The sequence below is a fragment of the Castor canadensis genome, chromosome 11 (assembly GCF_047511655.1).
Source record: "Castor canadensis chromosome 11, mCasCan1.hap1v2, whole genome shotgun sequence".
NCBI classification, from domain to species: Eukaryota; Metazoa; Chordata; class Mammalia; order Rodentia; family Castoridae; genus Castor; species Castor canadensis.
The window spans coordinates 22,671,721-22,692,698 of record NC_133396.1 but is presented as its reverse complement, the minus strand read 5'-3'; the positions used below and the strand labels follow the sequence as shown (position 1 = coordinate 22,692,698).

At 41.9% G+C, this 20,978-nt stretch overlaps 1 protein-coding gene across 7 annotated transcripts in view; it reads left to right on the top strand.

Annotated features, from left to right (window-relative positions):
- Positions 1-20,631, top strand: part of Kansl1 (KAT8 regulatory NSL complex subunit 1) — a 163,597-nt gene extending 142,966 nt beyond the window's left edge. For 5 of the 7 annotated variants that reach the window (XM_074045817.1, XM_074045818.1, XM_074045820.1 and 2 more), the window contains 9 exons: positions 2,089-2,260; positions 10,844-11,026; positions 11,508-11,696; positions 12,039-12,187; positions 16,270-16,391; positions 17,261-17,318; positions 17,521-17,633; positions 18,343-18,595; positions 18,917-20,631. In XM_074045817.1, the coding sequence (XP_073901918.1) occupies positions 2,089-2,260; positions 10,844-11,026; positions 11,508-11,696; positions 12,039-12,187; positions 16,270-16,391; positions 17,261-17,318; positions 17,521-17,633; positions 18,343-18,595; positions 18,917-19,144 (1,467 nt within the window). In that variant the 3' untranslated portion in view covers positions 19,145-20,631. The remainder of the gene's footprint in view (positions 1-2,088; positions 2,261-10,843; positions 11,027-11,507; positions 11,697-12,038; positions 12,188-16,269; positions 16,392-17,260; positions 17,319-17,520; positions 17,634-18,342; positions 18,596-18,916) is intronic. The other 2 variants (XM_074045822.1, XM_074045823.1) reach the window with 2 other exon arrangements.
- Positions 20,632-20,978: the final 347 nt, after the last annotated feature.

Below are 20,978 nucleotides of genomic sequence, written 5' to 3'. Positions count from 1 at the left end.
ATTTTATTTATTTATTTATTTATTTATTTGGAACTGGAATTTGAAGTCAGGCCTCATGCTTCCTAGGCAGGCATACCACTTGAGCAACTCTGCTAGCCCAAATTTAAGTTTTTAATTTGTCATTTCTAACATGTTTTTTCTCTTGGAAATGTCTGCTTTTGTCTTTTCTTGCTTTTATTTTGCTATTCTTGTCATATCGTTTGTACACACAAATCTATTGGTGGGACTGGGGTTTGAACTCAGGGCTTGGCACCTCCAGCCATCTATTGACTTAGGAAATGTACCCCAGCCATAAAACAGAATGTTGTTAATGTCCCATATGGAGAGCTAGTTGCTGTCACAGATCAGCCTATGAGGAAAAAACCAATTTATTTCCATTTTAATTAATTATTCTTTTTTTTTAGGCTGGTACTCTTAACACTTGAGCCATACCACCAGTGCCGTGCCGCTTCTCCCCACCCCCACCCCCCTTTTGGGAGGAACTTTATCCTCCTTACCCACCCCCACACCCCATAAGATCTTGCTTTTGTGCCCAGGCTGGCCTGGACCACCATCCTTCTATTTAAAGTGTGATCCTCCTGATCTCCACCTCTCAAATACCTAGGATTGCAGGAGTTAGGTACCATGCCTGGCTTTCCTACTTAGATGTTTGATACATTATTTAGTCTTTTTAATATTCAAAACTTTGGTGTAGCTTTTATATCCTAACCAGTTTTCCTAAATCATTCCATTTATCTACTGTGTGATCTGGTTTTCATCCCTGCCAACATATTCCTCTCTCTTTACCTCAAAATTTTGTCTCTGCCAGAAGGCCAGCCCTAGTTATATAGGGTGCAAGAGATATTTTCCTCAAAATAGTATGAATTAATATATTCTACACAGAAGTGTCATGTTCAGTTAGTATCATTTCCTTTCAATGGCATCCATAATTAAAGCTTATTAGAATTTTTGCTTCTGTGCAATTTGTCCAGTCTAACCTTCAAGGGACCTTCTTTGTATGCAGCCTATCTATGTGGTTGCTTTAGGAGGTACTTAGAATGTTGATTGTTATCACATATTTATCCTATAAATTTCCATAAAAGCAAACACATTCAAGAGATGTCTGTGTTGGAAATAATGCAGGTATAGAAAATGTTAACAGTTTTTGCTAGCAGAGTTTGGGTGCTTGCGTCTTTGTCTTTATTATGATAATAGCCTTGCTTCTAGGATCCCTTGTCATAGTGCCATTCCCCAGGCAAGTTTTTTCTTCCAAGATTGAGCATTTTCCATGTGACGTTATGAGCCATTCTCTGGCAAATGCCAAACTTATTCTTCATAATACTAGATTGCAGGCATATTCAGCTTTTCTTCTCAAAGTCAAAAATGTGAAATTGAGAGTTAAGTCTTTAGGAAACTTAAGTTAATTCATTTCACTCTTGACTTAGCTGGATAGATTATTGGTTCATTCTATCCCAATGTGTATAAGAAAGTTAATGGAAGTAATTTCATTTTTCTTGGAATCAATCTAAGACTATGAATGTGAGCATTCACCATTCAAAACTTATTTTCCTTACATAGGCATGAACTTTGTAACAGTGGATTTTAGGCTGGGTTAAAGAGTAGTTAATGAGTTACTTGTAGTCCCAGGAAACTAACCACCTGTATAAAATCACCTGAAAATCTTTTGATGTAAAGAGAAGAGAGCTATGATTGGTCATTGAAAGCTTCCGCGTGGGTGAATTTGCTAAAGAGAGCAAGTAATGAATGTTCTGGGAATCAGGAGCCAACTACTTAACTGAATAGACAGTTGAAAACCATCAGGTGGTGAAAGCTTGCAGGCTTTGTAAAGTGTTCTCAGCACAGTTATAGATTTGATGCCTAGGTAAACAGTTGGGGCTTCAAGTAATTGGATTTCATCATGAAAAAGAAGCAAGTTTCTTTAATCACTTTGAAGGTTAGTGTTTTTAGAGAAATGGTAATATCTTTAACAGACTAAACGAATATCTTGTTAGAAGTGTTGTGGAACTATTTAGAATCTTTGGAGGGAGGGAGTGGGGAGCTATATTTTTATCAGATGCCAAATTGTCAGTTTTCTTTGGCTTTTCACAGGTTCACCGGAATAACACAGTCCGCTCTGGCTGTGATGTGAATCCTTCATGTGCACTGTGTGGTTCAGGCGGTGTCAATAACATGTCTCCTGAAGTCCACTATGAAGCCCCTCTGTTGGAGCGTCTTTCCCAGTTGGACTCTTGTGTTCATCCTGTGCTAGCATTTCCAGATGGTAAGAAAGTCTAACGAATGAGATCTAGGGGGTTCCAGGTGAGAGAAAATCAACTGATGTCCTGATGGAGCACTCAGATTGCTTTCTGTCAACAAAATCTCTTAGAATTTTGCAGAAGGGATGCAACAGATGCACCAAACTTGAAGGTGCCACCAAAAGTTGACAGCTTTCTAAGAGATTTCCTTCTAGCTCTTAAGTGTCTAGGAGGAATCCTGGGGTCACTTGTTTCCAGCCATAGATAAAGACTTAGTATGCCTTGGTATATTTTTAAAAGTATATTGTCTGGTGTAAAATAGAATAGGCAGCATTGTTCTTGGAGAGTGTCTTCATTATTGGCATGTATGTGGTTTTGTGACAGCTTTATAGGGTATTCATAAGCCTGGATCCTCACTGTCGTTGTGTACTGTTTTCTAAAGTTTACCACCTGATAAATAAATCTGTTTGCAGTTTTCCTTTCCTACCTCCCTGTTTACAATTGCTTCTCTTCCATTTGACAAAAGACAGGCATTCCTCTCAGCCATATTAAGTCTAACTGTTGCGGTTGCCCCAGAGTATAAAAATCTTGGGTAGTGAAGGCACCAAACAAAAGGACCATTAAGAATTTATAGCTCTTAAAGAAGAATCCCCCTGGGAGTTAGGTAAAAGAAAGTTTTGCTGGGCACTGGTGGCTTATGCCTGTAATCCTAGCTACTCAGGAGGCAGAGATCACAGCTGGTGGAATGGCTCAATAAATGACCCTGAGTTAAATCCCAATACCACAAGGCCCTGAACTCAGTCCCCAGAACCACCCCCCCTAAAATTTTTTTCTTAATATATAGAAGAATGAAATCTGAGCATGGTGGTACACACTTGTAATTCCAGAACTTGGGAGTCTAAGGCAGGAGATTGCTAGTTCCAGGCCAGCCTGGGCCACGTAGCAGACCCGTCTCAAAAAGAAAAAAATCATAGAGAATTATTACTTTGTCTATATACTACAATTTATGGCACAATTTTGTGCCTTGTCTGTTTCAAAATAAATATTAAGAGAATTGATAACTGAATAACTGGGAGTGAGGAACTTAATAGGAACATTTTCCCCCCTCAATCCATGAAAGGAAGTACATTGACATGCCAAAATTTTAATTTAAAAAAAAAAATTTTTTTTTTTTTTTTTAAAGATCATGTTATCACTGTGTAGCCCGGACTGGTCTCAAGCTCACAACCCTCCTCCCTCATCCTCCCAAGTGCTGGGATTACAGGTGTGCATCACTATTCATGACCTTGATAAAATTTTTTAAAATAGTGCATGACCAAAATAGACTACGGAAAGCCAATGCTTTCATAATCTGTGACATTTTCATTGATTGTCACATAATCTCATGTCACCAACCTATAGAAAGTAAGAATTTCCACTTGAATCATGTATTTTATTTATTTATAAGTTAATGGTACACATTATGACTCATTATGTATTTATTTTCCATTAATCTCCCTGAGAATAAGGGATTTGTGTTTTTCATATTCTGTCCTTTTATAACATCTCACACTCGGAGAATAACAAATACGAGTCTGAGGAATGAGAATTATGGGTATGTACAATTTACTTGAGTGATAGGAGGGGAAAAAACAGTAAGTAGTATAAACTTTTTTAAAAGGTCAAGTGGTAAATATTGTAGGCTTTGCAGGCCATATAACTGATCTCTGTTTATGTCACAACTGCTCAATTCTGTCATTTTAGTGTAAAAGCAGCCATAGACAATATGTAAACAAATGGGCATTTTCAGTGTTTCAGGAAAGCTTTATTTATAACAGTAGTTATGACAATCCTTGATCTAGAGAATTCCCCTTCTAACTGATGGTTGATCAAATATTAGATGGACCATAGTCCCCTGTTCTGTTATCTGTTCTTCAAATGATTGAATTCTTTGTTTTTTTACAAATTTCAGGAACCAGATTTCTTTGCAAAATCAATTACCTGCCTATGCAAATGACCCCTCTTATGCCTTGTGGCCCTCTAGCTGGGGAAGCAGCCAGATGCAAATTTATGTAGAATCCCTCAGAGCAGACCCTCTTGGCCCCAGAGTTAATTAGAATCTCAGTAATCTAGGGACTGTCTGACTCATGCTCTTAGCTGACCTCCTTAAGGGGCCTCTCCAAGTGGCTGCAAGCTCTGATGGCCTCTACTTGGGAAGAGTTTGCTTGTCCATTCATTTGCTCAGTCCTAATTCTTCCTGGTGGGGCTGCCCTGTGCTGGATTCTCTAGATTCTCTCTAAATAGATGGAACAGATATACCCCCAAGAAAAGAGGTAGCAGTCTCAGGGCCTTTGCACTTGTGCACTCTGCCTAGAATGCTTTTCTTAGACCTCTTGTCTGGATCAACTCTTCATCCAACTGTCTGAGCTCAGATGTCAGCTTCTCAGGGAGCCTTCTCCAATCACCTAGTTGCTGTCTGCTTCCCTTGCATTCCCTCAGTTTACAGTTCTTACTGCTTCCTGAAATTAGATTGTGGGTCTCTGTGTTCTCCATCTCAGGTTCTTGAGGACAGAGGAGTTACATCTGTTTTGTTCATAATTGTGTCCCCCCTCCCCAGAACAGGGCCTGGCACTGCATAAACCCTTGTTGAATGAATGGATCCATGGATGTGTGGATGGATGGATGGATGAATCCAAATGATGGAATTCTTTATTGGCCACCTAAATCCTGTAGCTACCACAAATTTTGGCTTTTGTTACCAAATCCCCTTTGACTATCAGAAGGATGTGGTGTAATATTCCTACTGCCATATGATGATTTCTAAGAGGGAAATTTTAGAAAACTTGGAGCACCTGGATAGCAAGAACATACTGAGTAGGAAACATTTTCCTTTATGCTTTAGTCATACTCCAGAATCATTAATTAACTTTCACCTATTCTTGCCATTAGATCATAGCTGATAATAACTTCAGTTATTATTTATATAGCATTTTACCATTTAAAAAGCACTTTTCTAAGTGTGCTCCAGTGTCTCACACTGTAATTCTGGCTACTCAGGAAACAGAGATTGGGAGGATTGCAAATAGTTCGAGAGACCCTGTTGCACAAAAACCCTTCACAAAAAAGGGTTGTAAGCCCTGAATTCAAACCCCAGTACTGCCAAAAAAAAAAAAAAGTCACTTCTTTTTTCTTACTCTCTTATTTGTTTCATGTGCTTCTTTCAGGAATCTTGTAAGGTATTCCTTTAATTTTACTGATCAAGGAATAGGCTTAATGAGGTAGTAGCTTATCCAAAGCTAAATGGTTGTGTTTGGATATAGAATCAAACCAGAGTCATCTGATGCTTCATTCTTTCACTATATTCCATGTTCTTTCACATAGAGATTATTATTAAGTCAGACTTCTGGAAGACATGGAAACATTTCTTAAATTGATCTCTGAATTACAGTGTTTAATTGTATGGTCCGGAATTTGAAGAGATGACCTGAAATCTATACTTGTACTCATTGGATATTACCTGATAAGCATAGTGATCATTCCATTGTCAAGAATATTACCCCAACTCCCAACCAAATATGCCAGACCACTTACCTCACATCTTTAGTAGAAAGTACCCATTCCTTATTAACACTTTCTGTCCTACTGACTACATCGTATCTACAGATCTGACTGCTGCCCTTCTACTACCCCTTACATTTCCCCCACACTATCCCATCCCTAGCAATTATAAGTAACAGTGGTGAAGTGGAAAGGAAGGGAAAATAAAAATATCCCCTTTCTCCGTTTTGTTGTTTTGGCAGTAGTGGGGTTTGAACTCAGGGCCTTGCACTTGTTAGACAGGAGCTTTATCCACTCGAGCCATGCCCACAGTCTTGAGTTTTGAACTCAGGGCCTCAAGCTTGTTAAGCAGGTGCACTAGCACTTCAGCCACTCTAGCACTCTTCCCAGCCCATCTGGTCTTTTATCATTTCAGTTTCTTCCTCTTAAGTATTGTTTGTAGCACACATTCACATTCACTCCTAACCATGGCACTAGGATTTGACTGTAAATGAGAATAAATGTGTTTTGCCATTCCAAGTAGAATCTATGAACTACTATATTTGACTTGTGGATTAGACTTGTATGGATTGATCTGAAGGCCTAATTACCATATTTAATATTCCTGTTGGGATAATTTTGCACATAACTACCACATTCAGAATACAGTCTATTTGTAAATTGGAAGACACCCAGGATCATGAGATGCTCAACTCCAGAGGACCCCATTCACATTATATTTCATGAGTGTCATTGTGTAGCATCATGTAACAGTGAAGACCAGCATCTTGCCATAGTACTGTGTATCTCCAACACTTGTGCACCACGTTTGGCACTGGACTGCCCTTTTGTAACCTATTCTTTAAGAAATATATAAAGGTGGTGGGATATCCAATTCTATTTTCTTGACAAGACTAAGTATGATTTTTTTTTTCTTTTAAGTGTTATTTTTTGACTTGTACTTTAATTCCTGTAGGTGGTTATATTCATAAAAAGAAAAGTGGTTCCATTGAATTTCTAATCTCTTTACTAGGAGTCTGTTGGGAATACCCCTCAGCCCCCATTTAGAAATGTTCCAGTATGATACTTAGCTGTTCTGTGTATCTAGATAAGAAATTGACTATGTACAGTCAGTTCTGTCCCTATCTGTGGAAAGTAGAGGGATTAGGGTATAATAATCAGTATTCCAGCAAGAGTGGCTCTGTTTTATGTACAGCCAGTTCTATCCCTGGTTGTGGAAAGTAGAGGGATTAGGGTATAATAATCTATTAGTATTCTAGCAAGAGGGGCTCTGTTTCTTTATCATCTTACTTAGTAATCAGCTTAGTAATTCTTACTTGGAAATGTAGGTGTATAGCCTTGGAAAAAATGTTAACTTTAAAATCTATAAAAAGGACTTAATAAGAGCACCACCTGCTGGCTACGAAGATCTATGCTGTTGTGAGAAGAGAGCTTGCCAAACTGTTCACATGAGGCTACCACAGCTTCCCAGTAGGAGGAGGAAGTGAGCATTACAAAACACCTCAAGAAAGCATGCTTAAGAAAATGGTGGCAAGTAATGAGCAGAACTGTAAAATAGCACTTTAGTCCCATTGTCTATGCAGGCATGGAATGTGGGACACACTCTTAACTGAATGGATCCTTACTGTGTTTTCTTGGACTTTGTATCCCTCTCTTTGCTTACTTCCAGGTGTTATAGCCAATCTAGTTGAGATTTTTAACTCTGTGCATGCCCTGCATGTTACTACTGTTATTAGAGTGTGGACCCAGACCAGCAATGCCTGTGAGCTTTTGTGCTCATCCACCAACTGGAATATTTAACTAGGTTTTTGTTCACTCTTGTATGGAAAAGTCCAGCAACCAGAGACCCTTAAACAGTTTATCTCTTTTTGCGGGGGAGGGGAGGCAGCACTGGGACTTGAATTTGGGGCCTCACACTTGCTAAGCAAGCCTTCCACCAGCCCTTGTTATTCTCTTGATGCTGCTTAATATCTCAACTTGAGGACATAAGGCGCAGTGTTCATGGGTAATCTGCAGTTGTGCCTCCTTCAGTTTGTTGGTATTTAAGTGAGAGGAAGGGATTAGGAGTGGGGTTGTAGTTGTTGGTGCAACATGTTAGAATTGTAAGACTCACTTCATTTAGTCCAACAATAACATAAATGTCCTCTCTTAGTACTTAGGTTGATTAATAGTGGCTGTGTGGAGTTACTTTTTTTTTTCTTAAAGAAGAATCTGAGGAGGCATAATAGGAATGACCATTCCTATTGGTTGGTTGGTTTGTGTCTACAGTCAGGGGAGGAAACAGTTAGAGGTTGTGCTAGGATGTTACTACCCCTAATGTAGCCACTGCTGGTTTTCAAGATGAAGAAGCTAAAGCCTAACTAAATCCAAATCCAGGCCGTCTTATTTCTAGGGAGTTGTCATTTTCACAACTAGATCTCTTATTTCCCTATCACCTTTTTTCCCTGACTTTGTTTTTGGGTTCATAAGACCAGTGACTTGGGAAAATAAAAGGGGAAAAAAAGTCACTATGCTTTTGAAGTCCAGTTACACGTAGACAGACATTGTCAAGTAAAGGTGTGTCATCAGCTGACAGAGGGAGTGTATCTTGGAATATACAGGAAGTGTTCTCACTCTTCCTCAATCCTCCATTATATATTCAGGCTCAGTCCAACTTTCAGACTATCTCTAGGGCTGAGTGCTTCTAGACATTGCTTTATTTCCTACATAATCCTTTTCCTCAACCAGAGCAAGGACTTTTTATTGTCAGTACTTCTAAACTTCATCGTTGATTATAATGGGGTTTTCTTTCCCCTTCCCTCCCCCTTTTTAGATATTTGGTGTATTTATTTTAGGGTTTGGGATAGGTGATTTTTTTTTTTTCCCCCTTACATTAAGGAATGAAATTTAGTGGAGTGGGAGCTGTTTAGAGCAGGTTCTTCCTCTGGAATTAAAGGGGACAAAGGGTAGAGCCTGAGCAGTTATCTGGGTGACAAATTTGGACTTGTTTTGGGATAGTTTGGTTGATTTTTTTCCTTCCCATTCTCGTCCACCAAAGCCTCCTGCCATCAAATAGTGGTGTTTCATTCCATACTAAAGTAATGGTATGAACTCTGGAGCTGGAACTTTTGAATGTTTTCTGAATCATTACTGATTTCGTGGAGGGAACTGGAGTTCCCATGGAGTTATGCCATGTACAAATAGAGATTGTTTTACTTCATGCCTTTAGATCAAAATGACCCTGGAAAGCTTTGCAGAGCCCTAAAAAAAGACCCCTATATCCTTGGTGGTAAGTCAGAATATTGAAAACAGGAAAAAAAAAAAAAAATCTAAAAGTTACAAATTGAAGTCCTAATAAGAGTAATAAGTCATGAAATAAAAATAAGAAGGCATGAAGTAAAACAATCTCTGTACATGGCATAACTCAGAAATTTAACAAGATCATTAAAATTTGTTGTACTTCTGTACACTAGTAATAGACAGTTGGAAACTGAAATTTTAAAAATTTCTGTTGGGCCAAGCAACAGTGATTTATGCCTATAAGCCCAGCTATTTGGGAGGCTGAGATCTGGAGGATCAGACTTCAATGCCAGTCCAGAGAAATAGTTTGCAAAATGTCAACTCTAAAATAACCAGAGTAAAATGGACTGGAGGTGTGGCTTAAGTGGTAGAACATCTGCTTTGCAAGTCCCACCCCTCTATCTACACACACACACACACACACACACACACACACACACACACACACACACACACACACACCACACCCCCCCCCCCCCAATACTGGACTAGGGGAGTAGCTCAGTGGTAGAGTGCTTGCCTAGACACTGGGGTCAGGGGGAATGTGTACTCTTTTTATAGCAGCAGCAAAAAATATGAAATATTTCAGAATAAACTTAAGATTTTATATATGCATATATATTATATGTATGACTTGTTTATTGAAAACTACCAAACATTCCAGAGAGAAAAAAATAAAAGAAAACCTAAATGGGAGAGATACCATGTTCACATATTGAAAGACTCAATATACATGGCAGTTCTCCCTACATTCATCCATAGTCAGTGTAGTATCACAGATTACTTTGAGTTTTCACAGAAGCTTCAAGACAAAAATTAGACCACCTACAAGTAAAGAAGCAGATTCTCTAATATACAACACTACATGTTAGAATACAAGGGAAGATCTGTGAGAAAATAGCTTTACGTCCAGAAATTTCTTTTCTAAATAAATTACTGATGGACATATTCTTGAGGAAATAAAAATGAATCTATAGCCTGGCACAGTGATGTGTGCCTGCAGTCTCAGCTACTTGGGAAACTAAGGGAGGAAGATTACTCGAGTCCAGGGGTTCAGGGTCAGCTTGGGCAACATAGCAAAACCTTGTATTCAAGAAAGAAGTCTTCATAGTGTACTCCAGAGGCAGAGATCATTAGGATCACAGTTTGAAGCAGTCCCAGGAATATAGTTCCTGAGACCCTATCTTAAAATCACTCAACACACACACACACACACACACAAAACCTAGAAAATTGAAAGAGATTTTAAAAAAGAAAGTAAAAAATTATAATGAACTTACAAGTTTTAAAGTCCCTAGAAGAACAGAAATAGAATGTTTTATTGATCTTTTAAACCAATAAAGAAACTTGAGGAATATATGGAAGGATAAATAAGCTTCCATCAGCGTAACAAGGTGTTTGGGATTTCTCTCTTCCCCACCCCCATACTTGAAAATAAAAGGCTAAAATAACTTGCTTATGAATAGAATGACCTTCAATAAAAGGTCACGTAAACGGGCCAGATGTGACACTGTGCAGAAGCAGGAGAATCACAAATTTGAAGCTAGTCTGAGCCATATAACAAGACCCTGTATCCAATTTTTCAAAAAATTCACATAAGTGAATTTGTCAGTGGACCTTCTGTATGACAACCCCTGTGTTCCCTGTGTCAGGCCACTGGTCAAATCAAAGGAGTATGAGATAGGTACTGAGAACTATAGACTCAGAGTGACTGGTAAACACTCCTCACTTCAGGAGAGTGGAGCCCAAAGGCTAAGTACTGGGACTAACCTACAGTGTTTTGTTTCTTGCAGATGTTCCCACAGGCCTGCACTTCCAGAGCATGCTGAAATCTCAATGGCAAAACAAGCCTTTTGACAAGATTAGACCTCCTAAAAAGTTTGCGCTTAAGCACAGAGCACCCATGCCAGGCAGTCTACCAGAGCCAGCCCGTAAAGACAGGCACAAGTTGGTCAACGCCTTCCTCACAACAGCCAGTAAGTTTCAGGGACCTAGAGAGTCCTTCAGAGTCCCAGTTCCTATTTTCCATTCTTTTATATTCCCAAATTATTGGTTTGCCATCCAGTGTGTTGAGGTTGGGCAAGGCAGTTATCTGATAGAAATTCACCTTATAGTGTACTAGTATTGCTGCTTGTCTTAGACACTCTCAGATGGATTCTGGAAACTATTTCAAAATACCATGGGTTTTAGTTTAGGTCAGGACCCAGAATGCTCAGTGAACAGCATTAGATTGATCTGTGGACAGGTTGTCTTCTGTTCCCTGGTGTCACATTTCTCTGGATGTGGGCTCCCTGTACCTGTCCTAGCTGTCGTACTGTTTACTAGAAGCTTCAGTCTCAAAGGATTGTCCTGCTGCCCTGGGTATATAGCATTGACTGAAGAGAACCCAAGAGCTCAAAACTAAATAAAGATTTGAGAGAAGGTATTTCACAGCTCTTTTTCTGTTCCCCTCTTCAGAGCTGTCCCATCACCAAACCAGACTTGACAGGACCCACAGGCAGCACTTAGACGATGTGGGGGCTGTGCCTATGGTGGAGCGAGTGACAGCGCCAAAAGCAGAGCGCTTGCTCAACCCACCACCACCCGTGCATGACCCAAACCACAGCAAAATGAGATTGCGAGACCATTCATCTGAAAGAAGTGAAGGTAGGGCCAGGTCCGGTACCTCTACCTGCATTTGCACCTGCTCACAGCTTTCTGGGGCAGCCTAGACCTTGCTTAATTGCCCCCCAGCTTTGTCCTTTTACTTTCTAGTAAGGCAGAGTCCGGGGGCAGTACTGCTTCTAAAATGCAGGTCACTTCTTAACTGCTGCGACAACCTCTGCCCAGCCCCCTACTTCCCATCAACCAGTTTGCTTTGACTTTTATCCTCTAGGCTTAGAAAGCATTTTTGCCTTTAGTGTGGATTGCTGGCATTCCTAGCGCATGTTAGAAGTAGAGCTGGTTAAGATAGCCATGTGTTCCTCTCTTCTCTGTTGACTTATGCAGTGTTGAAGCATCACACAGATACAAGCAGTTCAAGCTACTTGGCAACCACCCACCATCCACCACACAGTCCCTTGGTGCGACAGCTTTCCACCTCATCAGACACCTCTGCACCCACCAACTCTAGCTCACAGGTTACAGCCAGCACATCTGTAAGTACCACTGTGCATTTGGGAGGACATTCTTTATACAGGTCACTCAAATGGCTCTGGAGGACAATGTAGAGGGTGGGTTTTTAAGCCCCAGGTATTCACAGGAATTTGATTTTAAGCCAAAGTGGAGGTACTTCACTCTGCTAAGTTGTTTTCTTTGAGTTGTTTTTCCTAATGGAGATGAATCTCTGCTGCTGAGCTATGGGTAGACTCTAGCTTGATGCAGAAGCAAGCTGTGTGTTTGTGACTCAAGGCTTTGCACATGGTAGACAGTCACTCTACCACCGAGCTACACTCTCATCTTGGCTCTAAGGTGATCTGTGATTATTCAGGATCTTCTGGAACTAAGTTTCACACAGAACCTTTCTGGCCCAGGAAGGGAACATGAGAAGAGGGATATAGGAGAGACACCTATAGATGTTCAAGACAGCGATTGATTTCCTTGTTTGTGTTCTCCTGGTGAAGTGCTAAGAATGCATGTTAGAGCCAGGCACCCTTGGCCCATACATGTAATTCTAGCTACTTGGGAGGCAGAGATCACAAGGATGACAGTACAGAGCCAGCCTAGGCAAATAGTTCGTGAGACCGTAACTTGAAAATACGCAACACAAAAAAGGGCTAGTAGAGTGGCTCAAGTGGTAGAGCACCTGCCTAGCAACCGTGAGGCCTTAAGTTCAAACCCCAGTACCACCAAAATGCTTGGGGGTGGGGGGTGTTGGGGAATGGAGAAAGGCCTAAAGCCTGGGGACCATGGCTCAAACCTCTAATCCTAGGTACCTGTGAGACGGGGATTGGGAGCTTTGAGATTAGCCCAGGCAAAAAAAGTTCCAAGAGACTCCATCTCAACCAATAGTAAAAAGATGAGCAGGATGCAGAAGGAAGATGTGGTCCAGGCCTGCCTGAGAATAAAGTATGACCCTATCTCAAAACTAACCAAAGCATTAGGCTGCGGATGTGACTCAAGGGATAGAGCACCTGCCTAGTAAACGTAAGGCCCTAAGTTCAGATCCCAGTACCACCAAAATCAGTCAATAATAGCCAAAGCAAAAAGGGCTTGGTAGCATGGCTCAAGTGGTAGAGCACCTGACTAGCAAGTGCAAGGATCTGAGTTCACAAACCTCAGTATCATAGGAAAAAAAGAAAAAGAAATATCTAAGCTCACAAAATGTGTTTACAAGGCTCCTATGATCACAAATCGGAATTCACATTGTTCTCTGTTTGCTGTTATATGTCAACCATCTTTTCCAATTGGCCTTCTTGGTCCTCCCCCTTCTTCACCTTCTCCACCTACATGCTACATAAATAGGTATGTAGCATGCTTCATGCGCTCAACCACCTGCAGAGGGTTTCACATACTTAAAGGATAAAGAAGAAAGTCTAATTCTGATTTTTTTTTTTTAATCTGAACTCTGAGGTCTAGTACTTGGTGATAATCTCAGTGTTTTTCTTACCTGTTAACCTCCTGAGTCTGAAGAATATTAACTTAGACTTGGATCATTTGGAATTTTTACTTAATTATTGATACAGATTTTGTGCTTAGCACTGTGCTAGCCCTTAAGGCTCTTGTTGCCACATTTGTTCAGTGAATCTGGGCTTATTTAGTAGTAAGTAGAGTGATAGGCCAGAAACTTGGAGTCAGATCCAAAAGCACTGGAGAAATGGGGTGTAAGGAGTGTTAAGTATTTGTGGCAGTGCTTTGCAGAGGTGGTGGTTGAATCAGAATCACCTTAGTGACTTTAAAGAAAAAATACCCTCTAAAGATTCAAATGAAGCCAGGAATGGTGGCTCCTAGCACTTAGGAGGCCTGAAGCAGGTGAATCATGAGTTTAAGACTAGCATGGGTACACATATCAAGACCCTGTCTTCTAATTTAAAAAAGAGAGATGCAGAGGAGAGGGATTCCAGAATTGTGGTTGGTTTGTTTGTTTGTTTTTGGGGGGTTGCCCTTTTAAGTCCTTTTTTCTGGTATATAAGCAGGTTTGGGAACCATTTGCCATTTTTCTTGCTTCTAAATAGGAAAGAGTAGTTAGACCAGATAAGTAGCTAATGAGATGTGGAGTCTAGGTGGAGGGCGAGGGTAAGAAGTGGAGCCTACTAGACAGTCTCATAACCCTTTTTGCCATGAAGGTACAAATAGCATGCCTGAGAAGATTTAGGGAATATATGTACTATTTCTGCTAGGAGTTGTGGGTTGTTTTTTGTTTTGGGGGGGAATATTTTGCTTTTGTCGTACTGGGATTTGAACTTAGGGCCTCACACTTGCTAGGCAGGCACTGTACTACACGAGCAATGCTCCTAGCTCTAGGAGTTTCATTCTTGTTGGTTGGGGGGCGGGGGCGGGGGCGGTGGCGGTGTACTGGGGTTTGAGCTCATAGCCTCACACTTGCTAGGCAGGTGCTCTGTTACCACTCTGCCAGCCCTGTTTTGTGTTGGGTATTTTTGAGATAGGGTCTCGTGGAACTGTTTGCCTGGGCTGGCTTCCAACCGTTATCCTCCTGAACTCTTCCTCCTGAGTAAGTAGGATTGCAGGTGTGTGTCACTGGTGCCTGGCAGGAGTTTCATTCTTGATCAAGATACACAGAAGGCATGTTTTTCCTGAGGCTTCCTTAAGATGCATTTCTTAAATTTATTTTTATTTTATTTGTGGTACTGATGATTGAACCCAGGGCCTTGTATGTGCAAGGCAACAACTGTACCACTGAGCTACATCGCCAGCCAAGATGTATTTCTTATGTAGGATATAGAACTTCAGTAAAGAGATGGCAAAGCCCCTTGGGTATAAGGCCTTTTGTCCTTATCTATAGAACTCACAGCTACCCCAATTTATGAGGTCCCTGACCAGTTAATCTCATTGATAGAGGAACAAATTGAAGAGGAAAGGATGACCTGAAATCATAAATGACAGCAGCTGAAATCCTGGCTGATTTTCAGTATTCTTTGACAATGTTCTAAGATGATGAGATAAGTAAATTGTATATCACCTTCCAAGAAAAGAGGATATGGTAATTAGTTGGAGGGAACAGCACATCTTCCTTCACTAACCCCTTCCTTGTGGGCTGGCCACATTTGGTGGTTTAAGTGCAGCCTCTTGGGTATTTCCAGCTGTATTGTTGCCATGGCAGCATGTTTGTCATCCCACTGTTTCCCACTGGCCTCTCACAGTTCAGTTAACAGTCTGTTTCAGGATAAGATATTTGCTGCTTAGGCAGAAGCAGCTAGTAGACTTTTTCTTCCATCTAAGACCAGGCCATTTGGCTCCCTGCTGTTTATTCCTGATGCCCCATGTACCATAGATGCCTGTCTTGGCTTCTGATACTGGATCTTTGGAAGTCTTTTTTCCTTAAGAACTTCATATTCTGTACTTCTGCTTGAAACACATTTCCTTTCTCTGGGAATGAGAGCAATAGCCAGGTCCTCCTCTCCAGTTTCCCTCCACTCATCTCTGTTGATGCAGTTAGAAGGCTCTCTACTCTTTCACCAAGAATAATAGAGGGGAAGTCACATAAGAACTGAGACAGTGGTGGGTACAGATTTAGCTGAAGAGTTCAGATCTTCAAGAGGAAAGTGCTTTCATGACAACCAAGGTGAGATGGCCCATCTTAATGGGCCTGCCCTTTGAACATCTTTTAGGGTAAAGGAATTCAACATTTTTACTAAAAGAGTCACCACTAAGTGTGGTGCTAAGTCAGAGATAAAAGGGGGACACAGATTTTAAAAGCAGGGGTGTTAATTAGAGGTGTTTATAAAGGAATGGGAACCCCAACAGTTGGCTTAAGACCCCCAAGGCATCTACCCATCCTTGTAACATTCAACAAGTATATTTCCATATGAGGCTGTGAAGGGAAAGGGTAGCCAGAGGAACTTGTGAATGGGAGCTGTTACTCTTGGAACTATCTAGTATTTCCCTTAAGAACTCTGCTGTCAGAGACAGTCTTTGGTGTGAACTGCCACTGCTTGCAGTCACTGCCAGGCTCTACCCAGGGACTCACACCAGGTTGCTGGTGATCTTGCCATAAGTCTCTGCTGAGTGATTTGACATTTGTAGAGTTGTTCCTCCCTTAAATGTAACCTTTGTCTTACAGCAGCCAGTAAGGAGGAGAAGGGGAGAGAGCTCGTTTGATATTAATAACATTGTCATCCCAATGTCTGTTGCTGCAACAACCCGTGTAGAGAAACTACAGTACAAGGAAATCCTTACTCCCAGGTAGAAACCCTAAATAATCACCTCCTTGCCCTCTTTTTGCTATCGCCCTGTTTTTTCCTTTTCTCTTCTGACGAAGTTTTGGGTCCCTTAAGTCAGTTGTGGTGCATATCTGTAATCCTAGTACTTGGGAGGTTGAGGCATGAGCTCAAGGCTCTGGAGCACAAGACCCTGTCTCACAAAACAAAAACCAAAGAAGAAGGTCTTAACCTAATAGGAGCATAACTGTTTGTGTGTAATTCTCTCTCATTCCATTATGTGATTTCCCCATCCGGACCAGGGGTTACAACCTGACAGGCCTCTGGCCAGTGTGGTCTATAAATATGTTTTGTTAACACAAACAATGTGTTCTAAAATACTGAACTTGTCAGCATCAAAGCAGGATTTGACATATAAATCTTTATTTCCAGCCTTTGTTGACAAATCAGAAGATTAGGCAAGTCCTATATATGCATTCCAATATAGTGCCAATCTACTGGCACTATATTGAGTATGTTTGGCACTGAGTAATGTTTGTCCCCTTTAAATAGGTCCTTAACTGGGCGTGGTGCTTGCGTGCCTGTAATCCTAGCTCTCGGGAGGTTGGGGCAGAAGGTTGCAAGTTCAAGACCAACTGAGGATACATAGCAAAACCCTGTCTCAAAAAACAAGAACAAATAAAACACCCAAATTCCTTTACTTGAGTTTGTTCATCTCCTGGACCCAACCCCCAGTTCCAGCTTGCTTCTGTTTCTGGCCCTTATGGATATTAGAATATAGGGCCTCATTTAGAGGCCTCAAGGTATAAAGAGGCTGAGCTGTGATAGGGCATAGCCTGCCCCAGGCTGCAGCCTGTCTGCCATCTTACGATTCTTTTCTTCTTGGTTTTGCAGCTGGCGGGAGGTTGATCTTCAGTCTCTGAAGGGGAGTCCTGATGAAGAAAATGAGGAGGTAATGGCATGGTCCTACTCTTTTAGAGTACATATGCTCAAGATGACTCAAGACCTGTGGGTGTCAGGTGCAAAATTCTTGTATTCCTGTCCTGATCAGGAAGAGCCTTAGAATGGGATAGGGCTAGTTCTAGAATTTTTCTACCCATTCTTAAACTCGGCTTCTTGTGGGAAAAAGGCTCAATGAAGCTGCTCTGTTGCAGGTCGAGGACCTATCTGATGCAGCCTTTGCTGCCCTACACGCCAAATGTGAGGAGATGGAGAGGGCACGGTGGCTGTGGACCACGAGTGTGCCACCCCAGCGGCGGGGCAGCAGGTAATGGGGGAAGGCACAGGTCCCCAGAGCCTGTGGAGGGAGGGTAGACAAGGAGTTTGGGCCCTAACTCTGTCCACAGAATTGCCACTGCCTCCTGGTTGCTCTTCATTTTCCTCCACTGGCAGTGGTTGATGCTAGTTCCTTGTTGAGTGGTACTTGTCCTGTTCTCTTAAATTCTGTTTGTTGCTTGTGGCACCTGTACTCCTGTAGGGGGTCTTGGTGATTTCAAAGGCCTCACAAGTAAAGATGGTGCCTGGTTTTGTAGTGCTGCTTCAGAGAACTGTCTCTATTACACGTTACTGTCTCCATTTATCCTCAACAGTGGCTGAAGCCCTCAAATTCTCAAATATAAAAAGTTTTAAACCTCTCGTTTTTCCTTTCTTTATTTGACTACAGTTTTCAAAGTCTGAACTAATTTCTGTAATCCCATGAATTCATTAGGCACCATGCCAGGGATTAGCCCGACATTGTTCAGTCGTGGCTTTGTCTTGGGTTAATAGACATCCACAGTTCTTACATGTCATGTGTATGTACCAACAGTGATTGGAAATGGCATTTGCTAGATCTTAGGAAAACACTGTTGGCATTGATCTGCCTCAGCTCCCTTGGTGGGGATGCTTTTTTCATGCTTCCTCATCCTGCCTCCCGAAATAAAACAGTCAAAAAATTCTGTTACCCAAATACTCACATCTGCATTCCTCTTGTATAGGTCTTACAGGTCTTCAGATGGCCGGACCACCCCCCAGCTGGGCAGTGCCAACCCCTCTACTCCACAGCCTGCCTCCCCTGATGTCAGTAGTAGCCACTCTCTGTTAGAATTCTCCCATGGTCAGTCCCCTAGAAGTCCTATTAGCCCAGAACTGCACTCAGCACCCCTCACCCCTGTGGCTCGGGACACTCTGCGACACTTAGCCAGTGAAGATACCCGTTGTTCCACGCCAGAGCTGGGGCTGGATGAACAGGTAAGGGTTACCACCTTTGCATGAGGTTGGCAAGAAGGGGTGGGGAGTGGAATTGGGGTGGAGCAATACCTACTGAAGATGGATCTTCATTGTATAGCTCCCCTTCCCCATTTTGAGGGCCGGGGACTGGAGTTGAAATTGATTTTTCTGAAGGTGCAATATAGCTGTAGTGGCCATTGTTCAAAGAGGGTTCTTTCCATATTGCTCCCAAGAGCTCTAGATAGACCTGTTGTGAGCTCCAGTCCAAGTTTTGTGGCAGGGTCTCAGGGCAGAAAGTGAGGTGGGCTTGGGTCCTCATCAAAGCAACTTGTCTTCCCACAGTCCGTCCAGCCATGGGAGCGGCGGACCTTCCCCCTGGCATACAGTCCCCAGGCAGAATGTGAGGATCAGCTGGATGCACAGGAAAGGGCAGCCCGCTGCACTCGGCGCACCTCAGGCAGCAAGACTGGCCGGGAGATGGAGGTGGCACCCACCTCACCTTCCATTGTTCCCCTCAAGAGTCGGCATTTGACGGCAACAGTCACAGCTCAGCGCCCAACTCACAGATGAGTGGGAGATGAGAATCTAAACAGACTCACTTCTATTGGCATTAAAGCTTCAGAAATCTCTGCGTTTGATATTCAAACATCATATGCCAGAAATTTTCACAGTTTTTAGTGAATTTAAGGAATTTAGACCCTCCTTTGGTTTTTTCTCTTTTTCTTCGTTTTGGTTTTTGTTTTGTTTTTGCTTTCATGTTTTCTTGTCACACACCTGAGCACTTCCTCCAGTTGGCAGACAGAAGTTCAAGATAAGACCCTGCTGGTCTGATCCTAGCACATCCTCTGCACTGTTTAATCACTGGACTTCCCAATATTAAGACGATCACCCTCTCCCTTACACCTGTAGGCAGGGTGGATCAGCCAAATGGGCAGGGGGGTGGAAAGCTCCAGTTTAGCATGGTCTTTCTACATTAGGGTAGGATAGAGCAAGGTCCTCTGTGCTGGAGCACCCCACTAGAGCCTCTTCACCATCCATAACTGCCAGCTGCTCTCACTGAGCTCTCAGCTGGCAAAATGGCTTCCTTTGTCATCCAGATCTTGAAGACCTATTTTCAGTTTCATCTGCATTTGGTGATCTGTGTCTTGGCTCCTTACAGCAGTAACCCACTGCAGCTGCTCAGGTTCCCCCGTCCTGCCCCTCCTACCCTTCCCTGTCTGCCACCCATGCCATGCACACATCAGACCTTGCACTCAGAACATAGTTAGCACCCAGCCTGGTCTATAAAGATAGGGTTAGGACTGCTTAACCTCTATCACCACTTCCCTGCAAATTAGGGGTTTGGGGAAAGTGAGCACCATCTCCCCAGGATCATTTTGTTTTCACTGACTGGTTCACTTTGCCATGTTTTCTTCACCTCCCATTCCCTGCCAGTGTCAGTTACTCTTCCTCTCTTTCCTGCTCTCCTTGCCTGTGGAACAGTGTCTGGTCCTAGCTGTGGTTTCCATCACTCCCCATTACCCTCCTGTGTTAACCTTGTGCCTGTCTCATGTATAGTCACATCACCAAAAAGGGGGAGGGGGGGAAAGGACTTTTTTTTTTCCTGCCATTTTATAATCGTATAAAAAATAGTAGACAAACTGCTTAATGGTTGGGGTTTTTTCACAATTTTCAACATTAGTGATTTTTTTGGGGGGGGGGGTTCTGTTTGCAAGTTGAAAGGTTTGTCATTGTTTCTTTAAACAACAATAATGCACCATATCCCTATGCATAAAGTGCTTCTTCTATTTATAAGGTTGAAAATTCTGAATAACCCTTTTAGCATTGTAAAAAAAAAAAAATTAAAAAAAAACTTGTATTTTGTAAATATTTTCTTTTCCTGCTTTGAGCTGTGTAATGGCAGCGAAACACGTAGCTGTCTTTGGTCTATAGAAATGCTTTTCTTCAGAGAAGCTGATCTTTGTTAATGTCTTGATTCTGTTCGCAAAGCACAGACTAGTGCTTAAAAAAAAAGGAAGGAAAAATGAAAAAAATAATAAAAAAAAAGAGTTACAGAACTTGTGTGTCAGGCCTTTCTTGACATGCTATACTTGGGTGTTTGTGGAAGTGATGGCAGCTTCAGAGCCAGCGTGGGTTCTGTGACTTGCTCTGCACCCTGGGAGTTCTTCACTTTGTCCTTGAGGAGCATGGTAAGGTCATGTGGTAGTTGCAACAAGAAAGGAGGTGGTAGTTTTCACTAAGGTGAGGGGTGCCAGAAGAAGAAGGGCTACACAGATCATCTGCTGTTTCTTCTTGTTGATTTGAAAATGAGTCATTGCCTCTCTTTGTTCCTGTCTCTAGTGAGGCTAGCAATGCAACATTTTGTACCTATTCTAAATCTTTCATGGAGATTTTTTACTTTTTA